Below are 22,704 nucleotides of genomic sequence, written 5' to 3' on the forward strand. Positions count from 1 at the left end.
AAACCATACTTCCATTAATGATGATTCACTGAAATGCCAAGAATACAGCATCTGAAAACTTTTACACATATTAATGTGTATCTACCACATTTAGCTCCTGATGTCCTCTGGACTCTTTATCAAAAGCACCTTGAAAAAGCTTTCAGATATTCAAAGACATGAATCTTGCTGTTCCCTTGTGTATATCTGATTTAAAGGTTAATAAGTAATTAGGAAGAACACTCATCCAAAAATTGCCAATTAATAGGCCACCATTTTCATTAAAATGCTATTAATTATATTGTTGCACAAATGTCGTGGACTGGCTAATAAAAAAAAAAAGTTACCTAAAGCGACTCTGAATCTTGCAGGGAAAAGAAAATTTCATCAAAATCAATCCCCTTTTAAAATTATGACTTGAGTTTGAGAAACCAAACGAAGCAAAGGAGTGCCTCGGATTTTCAATGTGGTTAAGATCTAAGAGGGTTCCCCAATTGATCTTATAGACTGAGTCATTATTACTAAGGAAATGGAATCCGAGATCTTGGTAGATATTTTAATGTGGAAGTATGGCAAATAACAGTTCTTCAGTTCTTATAATGTAAAGCACCCCTTTATAAATGAAATCTAATTTTTAAGCTATCCAGATAGAATTTGTTTCTAGGAAACTGTGACTAAAAATTATTTCACCTTTGGTCTAGCATCACATATGCTAGTATTAGCAGTACTAGTCACTTATTATTCCAAAAGAGCTCATAGTTTTAGCATGTAGTCTCACTACATGGACTCTATTAAATTAATCTAATTTAAGGGTCCATAATTATTGCACTCTCACCATTTTATTCTGCTGTCTTCTGCATGGACCAAAGATGTATTTCTACCATGTACATTATGGCTCAGCTAAGCATCTGGCTAGTGTCTGATAAAGATTTTATCTGGGCAGGTTGAACCTCTTTGATTATATAACAAACTATAATGAGAATACTTATTATGAATGAAATGAACCAAATATAGTGTTAGGAATTATACTATCGACTCAGGCACAGACTAATGATTTTCCATTGCATCATAGATATTTACCGGTTGCTTGGAAACCAAATATTCCAACAGTGACACCAGGGAAAATGTCTCTTGGTAAGCTCAGATTTGGCCATTTTAGTAATTAGTTCTGCATGGAGCTGTCTTGTAGGATCTCTGGCACAGAATGAAATTTTTAAAGGGTGCAATACAAATCACAAACTTCTATTTCTTAAGTAATTTCGAAGATGAGGAGAACATTTATCCTCCAAGAATGTTTTTCTTTTCCATGTGGAACAAACACTTCTTCCTACAGTTCAATACTCATACCATGTGCCTTGTGTTTTTTGGGGTTTTTTTTTTTGTTTGTTTTTTAAATAGAGAAAATTTCCTTTCTCTTAAACCTGTGGACCCTGAACATTTGGGGATAATGAGCATCTTCTTTGATCTGTTTTTTCACGGTAAACATATCCAGTCCATTTATTCATTTATTCCTGTTACTTAACAGTGTGGTTGTTCTATCCTACCTCTTACCAACAACAACACAATATTCCAAATTAGCAATAACTGCAGTGGTTTGTGGCTTTATCTTTTACATTACGGTTCATGATGTGAAACTGTGTGGTAAAAAAAAAAAAACTACAGTTAAAACGGACACTGGAAGGGCTGGAGCAATAGTATAGCAGGGAAAGCATTTGCTTTGCACATGGCCAACCAGGTTCCCCATATGGTCCAGGGATTACTCCTGGAGCACAGAACCAGGAGTAAGCCCTGAGCACAGCCAGAAGTGCCAGCCCCTCCAAAAAAGGGGACAAGAATAGATGATAAAGTGTGGGACAAGTGCTTGGTCTTTTTATCCTGACTTGGAAAATAACACCTATGAAAAAAACCCATCTTTTCAAGCTATATAGGAAACCTGGGAGATAAATGGAAACTTTGAGAACTTTAGTGATGCTTAATAGATTTTATGTAGCACAAGAACAAACAGTTCTAGAGCATGTGATGAGATCATTTAAAGTAAGATTTTCTAAATTTGGACAGGCATCTGAATCACTAAAGAGCTTCTAAATATACCTTTCCTTGGGATCCACACTCAGAGCTACTGAGAAGGTGCCGGCAGAATCCCTCACAAAAAAACCATTTGTAAGCAGATACAGAAAACACAACACAAGGCCCAGGCACTCCTCTTGGCTAAACTCTACCTAAACAACATTTTGTTGATGTTGTTTAAGCGTTGCTTCCATTTTATCAGAGACAGGAGAGGTGCCTCCCTGGTCATATTGGAGGCCACCTGGATGGTCCACCTTAGGTAGTTTCGAAGATGAGAACATTTATCCTCCAAGAATATATATTTCTTCTCAATGTAGAAGACATGGAGAACACAGACTGAACCCAGTCCCCATGCACGCAGCTCACACTTTGCAGTGAGGACATGTTTTGCCCATTTGGTAGCGGCAACACTTCATCTTTTACCAAATAAAAACTTTTCTATTATAGTTACCAATGTAATAGAACACTGAGTACAAAATGGTTTCGCAGTGAATTGTTGATTTTGCATGGCTTCTGCCTCCTCAGCTACTTTTATAAAATTCTTTAGATTAAGAACTCTCTTAACTCTGTTTCTTCCAGGAAATGTGGCATGATGCTGAGCCCAGGATCACTGATTGATAGACCAAGGGTTTTAGAGGCAGAGCAAGATGTTAAGAGAGCAAGGGGGGACAGATAAGGGATCTTAGCTTATTTAATCTTAAGATTATGGACATTAAAGATGCCTCTTTTTCTTTTAAAGAAGTTTCTCCTGGGTTACGCTTGTGGTTTTGCTGCCAAGAAATAACTGATAACATTTCTTGATCACTTCTTCCCATTCAACCTAACTTCTAGAAACGTCAGGCACAATACATTGTTTTCAGCTCTATGGTCAAGAGGTTTACTATTTACTGTCTTTACTTCTAACCTACAGGAAATGCCGGAGTAATGAATTCCATATCTTCTGGTAAAATTATATCACCTAACAAAGTAATGGTAGATGTTCTAAAATTAGAATGAAAGAGTTCAACAGATAGTTTCATGGACTATTTCAACATCAGGACACCTAAGATTTCAAAACTAATTAAATGTGAGCTCATTCAAATGATGCTTCTGTGGGATTAAAGCAAGTTTTAATGAAGTTAAAAATAAAAGAATGATATAAGATACACCAGGAAAGAATGAGTGGTACTCGTGTATTGAAAACTGGACAAAATGTTTGGTGTATAAGGAAAGATGATGTCACTGTCCTCCGTTGTTCATCAATTTGCTCGAGCGGGCCCAGTAACATCTCCATTGGAGACTTTGTTGTTACTGTGTTTGGCATATCGAATACATCACGGGTAGCTTGCCAGGCTCTGCCGTGCGGGCGAGATACTCGGTAGCTTGCCGGGCTCTCCGAGAGGGGCGGAGGAATCAAACTCGGGTCGGCCATGTTGGCTGTGTGCAAGGCAAACGCCCTACCATTGTGCTATAGCTCCAGTCCAAGGAAAGATGATAAAATCATTTAAAAAAATCATAAGAATCCTTTTACTCTATGCCCAGACTAGCATGCATCATTGTACATAAAGCCAATGTTACTAAAAATACAAGGAATCACATGAGCAGCATTAAAACTTCATGCTTTAACAGTTGGCATCAAGGAGATGCAAACAAATAAGGGCATAAAGCACTTGGATTTCTTCATATCTACATTAAGTATAGATGCATTGACGTGCCTTCATAAGACCAGGCTGAGTATCACGGCACTGATTATAATGTGTACTATAAAATATTTAATGCACTTCCTTTATAAAAATTTTTATGTAAAGAACTGCAATTTACAAAGCTATTGAGAATTGGGTTTTAGGCATAAGGCTTCAACATCAATTCCACCACCACTGTCAACTTCCTTCCAACAGTGTTCCCATGCTCCCTCCAGCTTCCACATCACCCCCCACCCTGACACACACACACACACACACACACACACATACACACACACATACACACATCCCTCCCTTCCAGCTTGACAGGCAAAGTTCTGTGGTTGTAGTTTAGATCTCATGTTTTCATTGTTGTTGTACTTTGGATGCAGATACGCTATTATATCATTCTCCTCCATTGCAGAATAACCAAAGCTTCTGACCCTTGTTCCTCCATTACCTCTCTCTTCTTCCTCTCTCTTCTTCTTCCTCTCTGCCTGATTTCTTTTCTTCTCTATCGTTCTCCGCCTGTACTCTGGGATCAAGAGTGATCTAGGCCTCCCCCTTCACTGCACTCCATTTCCTAGTCTAGTCATTCCCTGTACCATTTCTAAAGTAAAAATCATACAATGCCATGAGCTTAATCCTAACATATTGCTAGAAACTAATGGAAAACAAAATTAATTGGGTGTTGGAAAAGTTATATAAATAATGACACGAGATAAACAAACTAGACAATTATAAAACTAAGAACATTAACAAAATTGCTAAGACATAGCCAAAGCTTTTTTACATAGTAGAGTCACAGCTCCAAAAGCCCTTTATAGGAGAGTTAAAAGAAGAGAACTAAACTTTCTAACAGGAAATTTTGTAGCAATAAACAAAATAATTAAGAAAAACTACATAAAGAGAATAATGAACATCAATTAATAAAAACAAAGGAACTATAATAATGAGAAAAACAAATAGGTATTTTGCATATTTGATATTTGCCAAGAATACGTTCCTCAAATAAGGCAAGTAAAACTCTGGCAAATCTGTCAAATTTAATGAAATAAAAATAAGAAGAAAAACAAACTGCAAATTATCTATTTAATAATATTTGAAGACAGTAAAGCTCAACAAATTATTTTGAGTTGTAAAAGGGAAAACTGGTGAAATAAATCATTATCTGAGAAAAATGTGAATGAAGATTAAGTTAATGAGAAGACAATAATACAAAATTGAACCACATTAGCAAGATGTTACATTTACTTCTTTTAGAAACTTGGAGATCAACAGCTCTAAGAGAGGAATTCAGATCTTGGCAACACTTTCTATACTATAAAAAGGGGGTTTAAATTCCATGTATGAAAAAGGTTTCTAAAAACCAATTTCAGGAATGAAATTGAAAATAAAAATCCATTCTTTCAGCAGTAAATTAATATAGTTTAGAAAAAAAATGCTGATTTATAATGATGTCAACCTGAAAGTTATGTAGTGTCTAAAGCAATGTTACTTTAGTTGAAAAAGTATTTTGAAGAATAACTCTGAAGAAGAAATGATTGCATAGAACTTTTGGTTTAAAATGCATAAGAAAAAGTTTACAGGACTCAAATCCATCTCAAGACTTGCCCAGGAGAAAATAAAAATTAACAGGTGCTTTAACTACACAAGATACACTTAGAAGGTTATCTAACTTTTGTAGATCTTGTATATCAGATTATCAGCCACGTTCTCGCAGGAGCTTTGACATATGTGTAGTTTCTGTGCGACTTGGGAGAAGGACCTTCAAAAATATTAAAAACAAAATGACTAGCAGGAAAAACAGTTGAGGAAAAGAATACACCAGAAGAAGTGTCAGCTAGTCTTCAGCAATCCCTTCCAGGGCCCATCACAGGAAGGCACCAAAGGGACTATTGGTCATTCTACTAATCTGTCCAAGATACATCTTTCTTCATCGTTCTACCCCAAAGTCTATTTTACTGTATTTTATTTTTTGTTTTGAGTCTATACCCAGCTGTGCTCAGGGATCACTCCTGGCAGGTCTCAGGCCACTATATGGGATCAGCATCCCATATGCATTTGGATTCAAACCCAAATGTGCAACCCAAGTGCCCTATCCCACAAGATAATACTATCTCTCAAGTCCCAAGTGTTCTGCAGTACTGGGGATCAAATTCAGCCAAAGTCTGAAACCAAGATATTCCTGTCTATTTGCTAACACCATCTCACGGCTTGGTAGAGATGACCTGTCATTTGGATGACACAAATACACACACACACACACACACACACACACACACACACACACACACACCAACCCACCTTGGGGCTGGCTGTTCCTCCCACACCTGGTCCACACAGAGTGGCCTCATCACAAAACAGTATCAGCCCCTTCCCTAAATCTGGGTTTTCAGCACACAATGCAAGTGCCTTCACGGTTGATGTGATCTCTTATCCCTGATCTGTCCCCACTCCCACAGACCAAGCATGCTCTGGGCTCTGTGTCCTCTGGCTTCCAGGAATTGGCCCTATGTTTCTTCTCGAGGCATTCTAGCCTTTTCAAGAAGCTCGTCTCTCCTCTCAGGACAGCTCCTTCTCACACTTCAGGTTTTCCCTTCTGAAAGTCTCCTAGGGAGCATTCGGGGCTACAGTTCTTGGGTAAATCCTTTCTAACTGCAACATTTTCTGCACAAGCACCTGGTGTATGTCTTTTTTGTAGCTTGCAAAATAACTCATGGCTTGCAATTAAGGACTTCTAGAGGAGATACATGTTTCCAACTGTCTACGCTCCTTGCTTCTATTCAAAGAAAGCCCATAAGATGCAGAAACCTACTGCCTTTACCTTAGTCTGTATTGAAACCAATGGCCTAGGGCGGTCTGTGTTTCATGGATGGAAAGTGCTTCTGATAAATGGGACAATTCCATCAGTTTGTTTCTCTTTCTCTTTTTGTCTCCACCCCTTGCATTATGAGTTCACTAGAATGAGTTTCCTGTGTCTTGCTGCACCTACTAATTTGAGGAATAAATGAGGTAAGAATGTCACTGTCACTGTCGCTGTCACTGTCCTCCCATTGTTTATCGATTTGCTCAAGCGGGCCCAGTAACGTCTCCATTGTGAGACTTGTTGTTACTGTGTTTGGCATATTGAATACGAGCGATAGCACAGCGGGTAGGGCGTTTGCCTTACAAGCGGCCAACATGGCCGACCCGAGTTCGATTCCTCCGTCCCTCTCGGAGAGCCCGGCAAGCTACCGAGAGTATTCGATATGCCAGACACAGTAACAACAAAGTCTCCAATGGAGACGTTACTGGGCCCGCTCGAGCAAATCGACGATCAACGGGAGGGCCTTTACCTTTTACCTTTACCAAGGGTAGCTTGCCAGGCTCTTGGTAGCTTGCCAGGCTCTCGAGAGGGGCAGAGGAATCGAACCCAGCTTGGTCGGGCTGGCTGCACACAAGGCAAACGCCCTATCGCTGTGCTATATTGTTCCAGAGGTAAGAATGTAGGATAAATTAATAGTATATGGACTTTCTCAAATTTCTCTCTTCTCAGTTTAACATAGCACTCAGAATGCACAGGATCTACTAAGTCTTAAGTTTTGTCTTTTGGGGGAGACCACACCTGGCAATGTTCAGGGATTTCTCCTGACTCTGTGCTCAGGGATCACACTCCTGGCGGTCTCTGAAAACCATATGGGATGCCAGAGATCAAACCCAGGTCAGTCACATACTAGGTAAGTGCACTACTTGCTATACTATTGCTCGGGCCCCAGTTTTTATTATTTTTTTAAAATTGCTTGTTTTTTGGGGGGAGGGGCCACACCTGGCGATGCTCAGGGGTTACTCCTGGCTCTGCACTCAGGAATCACTCTTGGTGATGAGCTAGGGGGACCGTATGAGATGCCGGGGATCAAACCCAGGTTGGCGACGTGCAAGGTAAGCCCCTTATCTGCTGTGATATCGCTCCAGGCCCTCTGCTAAATCTTTTTATTAAGAACTCCACTCTCCCAATATTCTCCTGGTCTCACTGTTCATACGAAGAATCCAGTGCCTATGCAGAATGGGAGAAAAGTGATGCAAATTACCTTTTTCAAATGAGGCCTGTTGCTAATTAATCTTGAATCCTAAGCATCTGGGTCAGTGCTCAGTTTAATGGCAGGTATGGATAGGATGCATTTGTGTTCTCCTTAATGAAATTATTAAGAGCTGGGAGCATATGAAGTCACTTAGAGTGAGTGCTGAGATGCAGACCATATGGGCATTCATTTTTATCTTTATTTTATTTTTGTTTGGGTGTTCACAACTGGCAATACTTAGGGGTTACTCCTAGCTCTGCACTTACGAATTACTCCTGGTGGTGTTCAAGGAACCATATGGGATGCCAGGGATTGACCTTGGGTTAACCACCGTGCAAGGCAAGCCCTATCCATTGTACTATCACTGTGGTCCCTAAGATGGGCATTTTTAAAAAGCTAATATACTCTTGCATTTCCCCCCTCCCCCTTGGTTTTAGGAACACCCCCAGTGGTGCTCATAGATTGCTCCTGGCTCTATACTCAGAGTTCATTTTTGGTGGGCTCAGGGGGCCATACAGGGTGCCGGGGATCAAATCTGGGTCAGCAGCATGCAAGGCAAGGAACCTGCTTGCTGTACCGGCTTCTCTACCCTGCTTTTCAACAAATGTATTTTGGTATTAAGGTTGCCTACTGATGTGCCTTGTACCTGCCTCTTTTACTCAGTTCAAAATGATCAGCTACCACTGTTTTAGGACAAAGAAATCCTCTAGTAAGTTAACGGTAACCTATAGGAAATATGAACAGGGCGGAAGTTGAACCTGGTCATTTTGTTTCACTTGTACTATGTCTGAGTCTTTTCCCTTTTCTATTTCTCCCAGCAATATCTCATCTTCTACAAGGGCTCTTCGTCATGAGGGAGAGATTAACTCAATCAGAAGAAAACACTTTGTCATATACCCCAAATGCTGGCCAGGCAAGAGTAATGGCCACATGAGGTTGATCACCAAACAACATGACAATATCCACTCACCCCTGAGTCCCAAAGGTGCGTGCTCAGGGGGAGAACTTGACACCTCACTCCCAGCTCCACTGTTACTCATGGCAATGGCTAAGAACAAGTAATACTCACTAGACTAGAATCTTGATCCAGAGGAAATGAAACCAAGAGGGAAGAATGTGCTATTCAGTAGCAGTAGGTCAGTTCAGAGGGAGGGGGGTGAAGTGTGGAGGGGGGGAGATCGTCAAACAGGTTTACTTCACCATGAATATAGAACAGCCATGGTCTCAGCCCCAAAAGGGGCACCCTGCCATGCTAAGTCAGACCTTAGCATTACGTGGCAGCCTCCTGGCTTCCTAATGAACTACTCCCTTAACACACAAGCATGTTCTAGTCTTCAAAGCTTGTGAGGTTCCTTCTACGGCCCCTCCCTCCACCCCAACTCCAAAATAACAGAAAAGAACGTGAGAAACTTCTCACATATCTTCAGGTAACCTAAGAAGCTGACAGTGTTTTGCAATGACATAGACTTTCTCACTGAGTCTGGTGATGGAGACTTCAGGCCAAATAGTAGAGGTGGGTAGATTCCTACTTTTAAATCTTTTTTCTGGGAGGGGGTAATTGGTTCATAACTGGTGGTACTCAAGGATTACTCCTGGTTCTGTGTTCAGGGATCACTTCTGAAAGCACTTGGGACAAATTAGGTGACAGGGATCAAACTTGGGCTGATCTCATGCAAAGCAAGCATCTTAACCCACTGGACTTTCTCTCTGACCCCTGAACATTACAGATCAGGAATATTTCATAAGAAGGGATCACTGATATACATATGACCATATTTTCTTGTGCTCAAAATATGAGGGTGGCCAAAAGAACAATAAATCTTATCTGTTAAGAACCATTTTATTTTTTAATACAATAATGACTTTTCAAAGAAGGGGTTTATTGAGGACTGAAAATAAAACTTTAAATTTTGAAGCATTTATCTTTAAGAAAAAAGAATGTTTCCCACAGGAGTGTTTATGAAGAGCAAGTACCAGCAACCCACAGCAGTTCTATATCTGGACTCAATAGTGGACTGTGCTCAGAGACATTTATTAGGAGGTTAAAGGTTCTTACTCCAATAGAAACAAAGCAAAGCAAAACATAACACAACAAAAAAGAGCAATTGTATTTCAGTGCCTTCATTTCAAAGCATATCAGTAAAAATGCTCAATACCAAAATCAGCCTATGGGCAGGCTTTGGGAAACTGCTGAACCACTCTCTCCAGTGGTTCAAGAAGCACGCCGTGAACTTGAGAATCTCTCAGCTGACGCTGTGGGCAAGTGTCCCTGTGACCTGCCTATCGGGACAGCCAGGAACGTGATCACGACCCAGAAACACATTTGAGGTTGAAACCTTAAGAGTTTATTTGTACAAAACTTCTAACTTTGGTATTTTTTTTTCTTTCTGCCTATAGATTAATGGGAGGGGGGAGATTAGAAAAAGGTCATCAGAAGGCTGGGTAGAGCAGTACTCTAACAAATAGGATTGAAGGCAATTATTTTAGGTACTTAGAAAAACTAACTGAGTACTCAGCAGCTGTCAGGAGCCAATGACCTCCTTCCAGTCTTATCTTCTGTCAGCAGACAGACAAGAGCTGCAGAGACCCGTAGTATCCCTTACGAATAAATTCTGGTGATTTGTCACCAAAGTTTGGAATAACGGTTGTGCAACTGTCTGGGGAAACAGTGTTTCAGGTGAAAAGAATAGCCAGGACAAAAACCTGTGGGTCAAAGATGCTGGAAGCAGTGGGGTGGGGTAGTGAAGGAGAGTGTGGTCGATTAATGAGTCCCAAAATGCTTTGGGGTCAGGCCATGGGGTCTGGAGCCCTTCAGATTTCACAAAAGAAACGGATATGTGTGCCAAGTCGTGAATAAAAGAGACATTACGTGTGGGCCAAACTGCCTGCTAGAGTAAAAACAGCAACTCTAGCCACGACAATAGGCCACATGAGAGCCAAAAGTAACGGGCCAGGGGGTACATGACGGAAGCACCGCCAAGGTTCAGTGTTCATATTTAGGATGTCTTTTGAAGACACTAGGATCTGTGGATGCACCATACATGGAGAAGATTCAAGCTGGGCTTCCAGATATTTGATCAATGATATGATACGGATGGCGGCACGAACGAGGTACAGTGGGTGCAGCAGGCTGGAGGGAGAAATCAGGAACTAATTCATGTTGATTTATGAATCATTATTAATTGTTATTCTTAATTATTAACTTTGAGCTGTCACTTAAATATTCAGAGGGAGAAATCAGGTTAAGAGAGAATCTAAGTGATATTCAGCATGCAGCAAATGCCCAAAGATAATAGAAACAAAGAACAGGAGAGCTGGTCTTTGGAGGAAGCGTGCCACTCATGGGAGATTTGGGGGGTATAAGACAGAGAAGGAACAATGGTGGAGGGAAGTGATGAGTAGAGAATGCTGAAACGAGGTAAAGCGATATGCCTGATACCCTATGAGTAGCAGTATTGTAAACACAAAGCCTACTAAAAGGGTGCCAGTCACAGCGACAGGCTGGAGATGATGGGGAACCTGGGGACACCAATGGAGGGAAGTAGACACCGGTGAAGGGGCTGGCATTGGAACACTGTAAGCCTGAAATTCAATCACGAATAATTTTTGTAATTCACAATGAGTCAATTTAAACAGAGAGAGAGAGAGATTCAGCATGCAGAAAATGTTTATGGATTGGGATGAGCTCATCCAGGGCGTCTAGGATTTTGATAAATGGACCAGAAAGTACAAACTAACATATGTGGAAAGTTGAAAGAAAAGGCATCCAGTGAGGGAGGGTGCAAATAGAGCAGCTGGGCGAGGACCAACTCTGGGAGACAGCAGTGTTTAGAGGGGAAAGGGTCCAGAAGCAGATGAAGGAGCAGTGGTCAGTGAACACAGGGAAAAATCACAAAAGCAGAGCTAGTTCAGAGTCAAGAGGATGCGGAACAGTTTGAGAATTTGCTCAGTTCTGGGGGCTGGAGAGATAACATGGTTAAGGTACTTGCCTTGCACGCACCCAACTGGGGTTGGATCCCTGAGCTCTGCCAGGAGTGCAGAGGCAGGAGTAACTCTGAGCATCTCTGGATGTGACACCCCCCTCCTTCCCCCCGAAAAAAGAATTTACTCAGGTAAATTACTTCTCTCTAGCCATGGGAGAAATGATCAACACTTCAGCATTTCCCAAAGTTCTGCAGAACTGCTCATTCATTCATTCATTGATTTGCTCGAGTGGGCCCAGTAACATCTCCATCGTGAGACTTGTTGCTACTGTGTTTGGCATATTGAGTACGTCACAGGTAGGAGCAGTATATATTTTAGAGGTTAACTGGGGTCGTCTGTGGACTAAACCCACCCAGTAGCCAGGTCTTGCTTGAAGTCTCAGATTTAAACATCTTTCAATGGTCAAAACCACTTAAGTGATTAAGTGATCAATGGTCAAAACACAGAAATGGTTGGACACTAGTAGTTCTAATGGGGCAAGGACAGGAAGGTTATACCCAGGTGGATTTTGCATGATGCAAAAATCTAAAACTTATATAATGCTATACTACAATGCTAACATCAATTTTAAAGAAAAAATAACCTGTGAAATCACACAAAATAATTAAAGTAAAACTAAAGTCCTCTCAATAATCCCCTGGCAGAGTGTAGCTGCCATCTTGGAAGAGGCATGTGCACATTTCCTGGTCTCCCAACAGTAACTGCTGACTCACTCATTCATACTACTTGAGGGTTCCTGTAGGATTTTCACCTATTGTGCAGTTAGGGAGGGACTAAATAAAGGAACAATTAATCAGTGTCTATAAAATGATGTTGCACCAGAGCCCAGAGAGAAATCCTGGTATATGATTACATGCAGGAAAGGCTTGACCTTAAATCTTTGCTTCCTACCTTGTCATTGTACTTAACAAAATCCTGAAGCAAAAACAAAAATTTGAATGGGAAAAAAATGGACATGGGAAACAAAATGCAACTTTCATCTTCAGGAAGAGCAAGAGACTAATAAGCAATTTCTTTATCATGACAAATGCTTCCTTCAGCTCTGGTGAGAAATGGTTTCATAAAACAGTACCCAGATGCTAACAAGAATTAGCAGCCCTGCCCAAGGCAAAGTGAACAGTAAACAAATGTAATTATCAAGGAGTATAATTAAAGCTAAAATCGATAATGCACTCTTATTCATTTGAGGGGGCAAAAAAAGTTTGGTCTTTTCTCTGAATTTAAAAAAAATCTATTTTATCACAGAATGCTGTGATTTTAAAAGGACTATTTGCCATCATTCTTTCTACACAGTACTGAACACTGAAGTTTTGTTGTTGTCATTTGGCTTGGGGGCCACACCTGGTGTTGCTCAAGGCTTACTCCTAGTTCTGGAGCTCAGGGATCACTGCTGACAGTGCTCAGGGGACCGTATGTGATGCCGAAATGGAAGGACCCTGGTATCAGCTACAAGTAAGGCAACCATCCTAACTGCTGTACTTTCTCTCTACCCCCAATCCTGGGATGTTTTGAAGCCTCTGCTATTCTTCCAGGCTCACTGATGACACTGCGCAAAGATAAAATTCTGGAGCCCAATTTGTGCTCATTGAATTACACTATGGAACGTGATTTCTCATGTTTTCTAGGTTAGCTCATATTTCTCTGGGTAACTGGGGTGCCGTGTCCCCCACCCCCGAGATATCCTGGAGTCCTAATTCCTGTCTCTCAGGGGTGCCCTACACACAAACCAAGATGTACTGGTTTGTTTCTACCTTCCTGTCCTCCTTTTCTTGGTTGGAAACAGGGTTATGGAAGAGGGATCACAATGGAGAAAGATGGGTTCCTAAGCTAATACAGTATGTCCTCCTAAGTGAACATTTGGATGCAGGCCTGAATAGAAGTAAGGAGTCGATGAGAGATACAGATGGACATTTGGATTTGGTGGGGGGATGGGGGAAGGAGAGAGGTAGGGCCATACCCTGTGATACTCAGGGGTCACTCCTATGCTCAGGAACTACTCCTGGTTGTACTCCGAGGACCACTTAGGATGTTGGGGATCTAATCCAGGTTAGCCACATGCAAAGCAAAACCTTCCCCTCTGTACTATCTCTCTGTCCAGAGATCTGAGGCTGGAAGCAGAGACCAGAGTGAAGCTGCCACAAGCCAAGGAACACATGAGCTACCAGAAACTAACAGAGGCAGAAAGACAAGTTTCTGAGAAGTCAGATGGAGCAGGGTCTTGTCAACACCTTGTTGACAGAATGGGGACAATATAATTCTGTTGTTGAAGCCACCTAATCTTTAGTGTTTTGTTACGCCAGCCATAATCAATGAGTGTAAGAATGATCTCACCTGACTCTTCCTTGTTTCTCTTAACCTGAAGCTGGGAGAGAAAGCAAATGTTCTGCTGGTAGAGGCTGAGTCCTCAGGAAAGTGACAGCATCCATAAATGACACCTATATGCCATTCCTAAATCAGGATGGCGAATCCTCTTTCCCAGAGGTTCATGAAAGTCATTGAAACCAACTTCTCCTACCTACACAGAGTAACGTCTTCTTGTCCTGTCTGGAAGCTAAAGCAAAAAGTCTAAAGGAATCCTTGCCTGGTGACCAGCTCAAACTGAGGCTTTATGAGGTGAACAAGACATGGTGGGTGGAGTGGGGTGCTGCCTTGGGGTGGGTGCAGGATGAAATGTTCGCACTGAGATCTGCTGAAAGGCAAGTGACAAGGAAGCAGTCATATGTGGTACTCAGTAGGATTTGAAGTAATAGGATTAGTAAGGATAGGGCACACTCCCAAGCTTTATTTACGGACGCTGAGGTGGGGACAGAAACCAGGGATGAGATACACTGTCTACGCGGGTCACTGAACCTGAGCTACAGAGAAAAACTGTGTCTTGGAGATTATCCGCAGCAGGGAACAAGTGGACAGAGAGATGAAGAGAGAAGATAAGAGAAGTCAAAAAGTAGAAAGTGAAATGATTGATGTTTCCAGGAAGGCAGAAGCTAGATGATAAGGAAATGGACTTCTTCTAGAGGAAGTCCAAGGGGTGGGTCCAAGAATCATCTCAAGTATAAACTCCTGCTATCCTACATCACACCCTAACATCTGCAGTTGTACATTTCCAAAGCGCATGGGTGCATATGCACAGCTCCATGCCTTGGACCCAAACCATTTTCATTACTGAGATGAAGTGAAGGTGTGATATTTGTACACAGATACAAACAAAAATAAATACAACATGTGCTTTGCTTTCTCTCGAGTTTCTCTTTTTAAATATTTCATTTTCTAGTACCTAAACAGGTTTATTCCTAGGGGGTTCTATTTTAGAATGTGTCTGCACTTCAATATGCTAAGCTTGTTAAACATGAACAGCACTGAGCAATTAGGAGCTTTAGAATCATTCTATCAATGGCATTTTTTCTGTAAGAGGATGGATGGTGTCAGCTCTACAGTCATGCTCTCCTGGGCCCAGCTATCTTCTCCACCAGTTATAAGGTGGGGAGTTACTTAGATCTGGGTCTGTCTCCACATCTGTAAGTTTGGCTGAATAATATTGACCTGCTAGAGTTGTTGGAAGATAAAAGATCATGCATGGAAAGTTCCCAGCTGATAGCTTTATGACTATGGTGATTTCTCTCAATAACTACATGACTGTCTCAGTTCAGCTGAGTAAAAATTAGGGATTTAACCTTGAATCAAAATTTATGATTTTTTAAATTTTTTTATTAAGATTCCTAATTTTGATTTTTTTTAAAAAATCCCATTTGGGGAATTGAAATTAGGGATATAACACAGAAAACAGTCAAGCAGTATCTGTAAGGCATTCGCTTCATTTAAGTGGCAACCCAAGCACATAAACTTAAGGTCAAAACCAAATGAACCAGTTTTAGATCTTCCGGGGTATGTTTTTAAGAACAGTCCCCAAGTGGCCAATCCCATCCCAGCGGCATTTTCTTTTCATGTTGAAATTATCACCCATAAAAATAAAAACAGATCTATTTTAACCAACAGCTTAGAGCTAGCCTCTCATGGGTAAATAAACAGAAAATATTCTTGTTTTTCATCGTTTTTAAATGTGCTATTTTGCTTAGCTTTGTTTGTATTCTATTGTCTGGGACCTATGCTCAGATGTGTGAAGGGTCTCAGATATGGAGAGCATGTGATTCCCCCTCTGCCATATCCCTGGGTACATTCCTGAAAATTGGGAAGACTTGGAGAATAATGAAAAGTAGCTTCTGGGGACAGGAGCGAGAGTGCGGCAGGTAAGGCACTTACATGTGGCCAACCCGGGTTTCATCCCCAGCACCACATAAGGTCCTCTGAGCCCCACCAGGAATGATCCCTTAGTGCACAGCAGGAGTACTAACTCCTAAGCACTGTCTGATATGGTTCAAAACAAAGCAAAAGTAGCTTCTGTATTACATACAAGTGGCTTTCTTGCGCACTTTCCAAGTTGAAGTAGTCTTTCCGAGTTACACCAGCATCTCCCAGTTCCTGCACTGAGAATCCTGATTTTCAGATCTACTGGCCTAGGAAAAGAGGAACATAGTCCATAATTGCACAGACTGGTCACTGCACCCTTTAAGGCATGTTGATCACAAAAGCCAGGCTGGGAAAGGGCCTCGAGTGGCAGTGCATCCATCAACAGCCGGACATGAGCCAAATGGCAGAATCACAATTACTTTCCCAGGCCCTTCTATCCAATATCCCAGACAGTGACTGGACAGAGAAGTCTTCTAGGTTCTGGGGGACACAACAATAATCACAGTCAATGACACACTCTCCCCGCAGTTGGGGTGGAGATGGCAGTAGACTGGAAACAGAAAAGAGATAACCCATAAAACATAAACTATTCACCAACAGGCTATCACAGAGGAATCCGGGGGAGAAAGGTAAAGTGAATGATAGGAAGGAGGAGTCACAACTGACAGTAAGATTGGCAGGTACCAGAGGCAGGAGCGGCCCCAGTAGGACAGGAGTCAATGCCAGTGCTGCCTTGGCACATTCGGAGCACAACAAGAAGGAAGGTGTTTGGAGTGGACTGGAGAAGGGCCAGAGGGATGGTGAGGTGAGGGTGGGAACCCCATCTCCTAAGGCCTGGACAGTTTTTTACAAGGATGGGTCTTTCCTGGCAGTGAGACAGGAAGTTACTGGAAGGCCTTGAAGAGAGAAGTGATGTCATCCAACTTAGGTGCTAAAAGAATCACAGTGTCTTTGAACCAAGTTTTATATAAATATTACGTAAGGTCTAAACCACTTCCCCCAATATTCCAGAAGGGCGATTTTAGGGTGGTTTGTTTATTTTTTGCCAAAATTAGAATATAAGTTTAAAGGGTGCTTCTCTTTTTTCAAAACTGCTAACATTCAATGGTTTATATAAATATATTAAATACTTGACACCTGGGGTGAATGCTAAAACCTTTTGTCTCCACAAGCATAAAAACTAATTCATCTGCCCCTTTCTGCATGCTGCCATATGGGTAACAATCCTGATTTATTGCTCTCAGTTATGGAACCGGTCCTGTAAAGAACAGTCTTGGACATCTCAACAGTGAGGAAAACTGCTTTATGGATCCTAAAGGCGGCAATGAGGTAAATTGGGTCCAGTTGCTCATGAAGCAATTTGCATTTTGTCATGTTTACCTAACTTGTGGAACACAATGTTCTGGAATGTAACTGGCCGTCTGGAAAACATTTAAGCAATTCCATTGTTCATAATAATACTGCCATTGAAACAAAATCACATAGGCTGGTGTACACAGCAGTCACACCTACACTGGTGCAAGGCAACAGTTGTGACTAAAGCACAAACGCAAGAACTCTAGTTTCTGAAACATACTGTATGGAAGTATTCATATATGTAGAATATCTCTCTCACCAGAGAGCTCAGCAAGTCTCTTTCCCAAACACCTCCAAATTTACTCCTCTATACAAATAACTCGTGACAAAAACAGAAAAGGACTAGCTCAGGCTCAAAGGGACTTGTCTTTACAGAGATCTGTCAACAGAGATTCCTCTGGCAGATCTGCATTGAGAAACCATGTTTGCAGAAAACATTTTGTAATAACAACAAAATGCTGTCTGCCTCACACTTGATCTCTTTTGATGCCAGGATTAATTTGCATCACTGGGTATTGTCACACAGTCAGGAAGAGACTTCAAGCACATTAAGAGGCAGACTCTGCAAGAGTTGGAAGCATCTTACCCATCCTCAAAAAAATCAATGGGTCTCCTTTGATATTGATCCTTTATTACCGAGGGAAAGAAACTAATGGGTATCTAGCATACGTTAGGCCAGTTACCCATCGGCAACAGGCATTATTACATCAATTTTGTATAAGGGGAAACTGAAGTCAAGACGTAGAAATACCTTGTCACAAATGATAAACCTACTCTGGGTATGTCCAGAGTCCTTTCAAAGACCTGGTCTGTCTGAATTCAAAGCCCATGTCCTCTCTCTTACATAGATTGGTTTCCCGCAGTTATGCCTTTAGATCTATTAAGTTAAATAAAATCAAACAACTTCATTATGACCATCATTGCATTTCTTTTTCACTAGGATTTTTGAGTGCTTGTCTTATTTTCTAGGCTTGCGACTGGAAACATATGACACAACCACTCTGCATGGCTGAAGATGGTGACATGGTATTGAGCACTGTGCAGACGTGAGTCAGTTGCCAGGGGAAGAGTCTTACTCACTGGGGAGGAAATAAAATAAAAGATGTGACACAGAATCTATCGGCGGTTGGAAAGTGGCTGGGCAGTGTTCAGACTCTCACACCTGTCCTGCTGTGCCTGTGGGCTAGTTTTTTTGTTTGGACAAATTTAAAATACATAGTTTCACATGCAAATACCCCGAAACCGTACAATTCTTAAAGTTAACATATCTCGGGGCAATATATATCTGTGGTTCTCCACATGAAAATGGTTCCAGTAGACACTTCTGAAAATGACTTTTAAAGTTCCTCCTCATTTGCAACAGTGCTTGGCAGTCACAGGTCTTGGTTCATACTTAGACACGAAAATGAAACCATTCTTAACCCTTTCCCCAGAGAGAGAAACCCTCAAACAGTGGTGGTTCTGGTGAATTCAGTGAAGGGAGAGGTTAGAAAGGAGGCAGAGCTGCTGTTCTGTTGCCAAGGAGGAAATATTTCACCATACTAGGTTGTGAATAATTCCCTCGCTTTTGTTTTCAATGAGATCTCTCATTATAATCCTTCCATTTCTTCAAGACTAAATTCTACCCAAATCTGTTAATGACTCAAGGGCCAGTGCTTTTTAAGACATGTTTGAGACATTTGTGACATTCCCGAACATTTTGCTCAAGTTTTAAAGAAATCTGACAAATATTAATATTAGTTAAAAAATTACTACTCAGTCTCCTGTAAGGGTAGACGTAGATTAATGAAATGAAGAAAAGGAAAAGAATCTGGAAAAATGACCCATTTTTATGTCTTAAAATGTCTTATTAACTTTTTTTTTCCGATACTGCTTTTTAATACCCAAATCATAATAAAAGCTTCATTGTAAGCAAGAGATACTCCATTCTACAACTGTAAAATAATATACCCATGTTCTTTTAGGTTTCTAAATTATTGCTCGTTATAATAGCAATAGAAAACAAATCACTATTTCAGAAAGGTGTGTAGGATAACATTGCTTTGTCCTTCTTCCACAAGAAGCTTAGGTTTATCTGGTTACACCCATCACAGTGCTCCTGAGGCACTTCCATTCCATTGTGTTTATCTGTAAACAGTCTTCCCTATGCTCTCCTCCCCATCCAGTTAATCAGCTTTCCCCCTAATCACACTCTGTTAGTTTGTAATGTCAGTTTCCCAGAAATCTATGATTTTATATGTATGAGTGAAATATTGCCTTTATCCTCTCCTTATGCTTTATGAACAGTTTACTTTAAAGCAATATCCTTTTTGTATAGATACAGGAAGACCGTTAACATTATGCTTTGTAACTTAGGATTTGATTGGCTTTGAATATTATTCACTCCCGGGCATCTGCTTTCTCGACTTAAGCTTCAGTTGCCCTTAGTTCCTAACACCCCAAAAGCAGGGTCCCAACGAGGGACTGAATGGACCCAGGGCAAGCGGTGAGCTACCCTGGCATCAGAATGGGCCAGGCCTAGGTGCCATGATTCTTAACTATAAGTTAAGAGTTTGATCATAGACAAATGCTGTCATGATCCAAAAGTAACGACGAGACTAGGATCCTGCTAGGGGTGGGAAAGACTATCTGGCCTGAGCACTGTAGTCTGAGATCGAGATGGCCTTAGGAGGGTGTGACGCTGCCCCCTTTTGTGTGAGTTTACACAAAGGTGTATGTTGCTTTATATGCTGAACAATGCCATTGATGATGGTCACAGAAAACACATACCTACCTTACTTTCTTACTCAATTCAAAATAAATGCTGACATAAACGTGGCTTATATTGTTGGATAATGATTTATCCACCTATTCACTCATGTATAAATTTTATAATTTAACATCTAATTTACCCTTTTATAAAAGCAGCAACGAAACAGAGGTAGTTGTTGAGGTGAACAGCATATCGAAGTTTTAACAGTCTTAATTCGTTAAAGACTTTGTTGGACTATAAATGTACCATCTGTGTTTTTGTACATATTTTCTCATTAAGATATACTTAAAGATACAATTTAATTTCAATTTTGACTTTCAATTTTGACTTCTATTTATAAGACATTTTTAAAAATTTTAAGATGAACTTTTCCCATCAAACATACCCAGCTCTTCAAACTCAAGAATAGGCTATGAACACTATTTTATAAATTCACAGCACAGTGATTTTCCAAAGCATATGTCAAGAATACAAATCAAATTTTATTTTTTTATCTTCTACTACTTGGCAACCTGATTTATATAAAGCTCTGCGGAGATATAAATGTTAAGCAAATCTAATCTCTGTCTCTGTCTCTCTGTGTCTCTGTCTCTGTCTCTCTCTTTCTAAAGCAATCTATCTGATCGCCACTGAGAACCAGTTTCATGACATTGCCCTAAGTGTTGTGAGCTTCACAGAATCTATAATGTTAGGGTGAAATAAACCTCAAAGAAATATGTGCTGAGTCACACACATTTGTTTTCAATGAGATCTTTCATTATAATCCTTCCATTTCTTCAAGACCAAACTCTACCCCAGTCAGTTTATGACTCAAGGGCCAGTGCTTCCTAAGACATGTTTGAGACATTAAGCTGGAAGTCACATGTGTCGCCTACAAATGCCATAGAAATTTTCTTTCAATTTCTCCTTGCAGGCATTAGTCTCTTTCTGCCTTTTTTGTTGTTAGATACTGGTGGCTGTTCCCCCAGGAGACAAGGAGGCTCTCAAAGGTACAATCTTAAGTCCCATCCTTTCTTCTGTGGCATATTTGGGGTTAATTTCTGCATAGTAGGTTCTCGGGAATTTTGGAAGTCTGCTTACATTTGGAAGTTTCTGTTGACCATGACAAACTCTCAAAGAGAATGAGAAGCCTATTAAGTGGTGCCTTAGCGAGTCCTGAGTCAAAAGAGAACCACAAGAGCAGCAACTGTGCTCCAAGAGATGAATCAGAACTATTGGCACATAAAAGTGACTCTTTCAATTTCTTCACCTTCATATAACCCCAAGAAGATCAAACATTAATAAAATATTTATCTTTAGTTGTCACAAACCAGACTTTGATTTAAAACTCTTGGATTCATGAAAGTCGCATCAGTCCCAAAAAAACATCATCCTGGAGTTTTAATTTAAACCTGGATCTAAAAGAAATTTAAATGTGCCTGATGTGGAAAAAAAAATGTGAGCCAAAAATCTCTCAAAAAATCTCTCAAAAATCACAAGAAGAAAACAGAATCAAAAAGTAATTGCTGAAACTATCGTACATCTACAAAGCTAGGCATTTCAGAGCCAAGTCCCTTGGCCCATAACAAGCATCTATCTTACCTTCAGAGAATCAAAGCAGGCGATGACTCTTCCATTTTCCACCTGGCAACTTTTGGGGGGGTGAGCAAATTTGCATTCCTCATCAGAGCGCGAGCATGTCCCTCTCTGGAACTGCCTGCAGACTTCCAGTGTCAGCCACTTTGTATCTCTCACTGGGGCGACGTTCAAGGCCATGGTAACCAAGACTTTGGATTCTGTTAGTCTCTGTTACAGGATGCAGTCAATCCAAGTGCCAATGATGCCAAAATTGCTGCTGTGGGAAAGCCCACAGGTAAAGTCAGAAGGTAAGTGATAAAATTGCTTAAAGAAATCCGACCACCCAGGACACAAGAGCAAGGAGAGGATTTATCAGCGATCACTCATCAATCAATAGGCCCCACTTGAGGACTATGGGTCGCAATAAAAGCACGCTCAGTGTCATCTCTGGCTGTAAACGTCCTGAGTCTCTTGACTGTTTTGCTGACACAACCGTTTTTAATAAAGTGACTATAACACCATGGCACTCCTTGGAAGAAGGCTGAGCTCACAGCATTCAACGCTGCTAGAAAATAAACCACTTAGACTTCAGCACAAAGGCTGGCTTCCCCTGCTTCGGCCTCTTGAAATTCCGAAGTCAAGCAGTTGGCAAAGTCAGACCATTGAGGTATCTTCATCCACTTGTAAGGTCAGGGTTACACGTACTGGACAGAAAACCAAGACTGAAACCCCACGTGCACTCCCCAGAGGCAGTTTCCCGGCAACGGTGACTTCACACAGGCACTTTTAAATCATGAACCTGCAAAACACAAATAAAAACATCAACTCACACCCAAATCCAAGGGTGTCCACACATGCGAGCAAATGCTTTCACTCTGATCTTTGCAAAAGTGCAGTTCTGAGTTTAGAGGCTGGTGGGAGAAAAGTTGGAGAGAGGACTGAACTGCAACCGTACTGCAGAAACGGTCTAGGCAGGAGTCCAAACGTTAGGAATGACTCAAACAGATGAGTGTGGCAGACACAATAATTAGGCATTCTGAAA

At 41.0% G+C, this 22,704-nt stretch overlaps 1 protein-coding gene across 9 annotated transcripts in view; it reads right to left on the reverse strand.

Moving 5' to 3' along the window:
- MBNL2 (muscleblind like splicing regulator 2) overlaps window positions 1-22,704 on the reverse strand; it is a 166,513-nt gene that overhangs the window by 89,843 nt on the left and 53,966 nt on the right. For all 9 annotated transcript variants that reach the window (XM_056109942.1, XM_056109938.1, XM_056109940.1 and 6 more), the window contains exon 2: window positions 21,687-22,461. In XM_056109942.1, coding sequence (XP_055965917.1) covers window positions 21,687-21,860 — 174 coding nt within the window. In that variant the 5' untranslated portion in view covers window positions 21,861-22,461. The remainder of the gene's footprint in view (window positions 1-21,686; window positions 22,462-22,704) is intronic.

This window comes from Sorex fumeus, unplaced genomic scaffold (genome assembly GCF_029834395.1).
Source record: "Sorex fumeus unplaced genomic scaffold, SorFum_2.1 ptg000008l, whole genome shotgun sequence".
In the NCBI taxonomy this organism is placed as follows: domain Eukaryota; kingdom Metazoa; phylum Chordata; class Mammalia; order Eulipotyphla; family Soricidae; genus Sorex; species Sorex fumeus.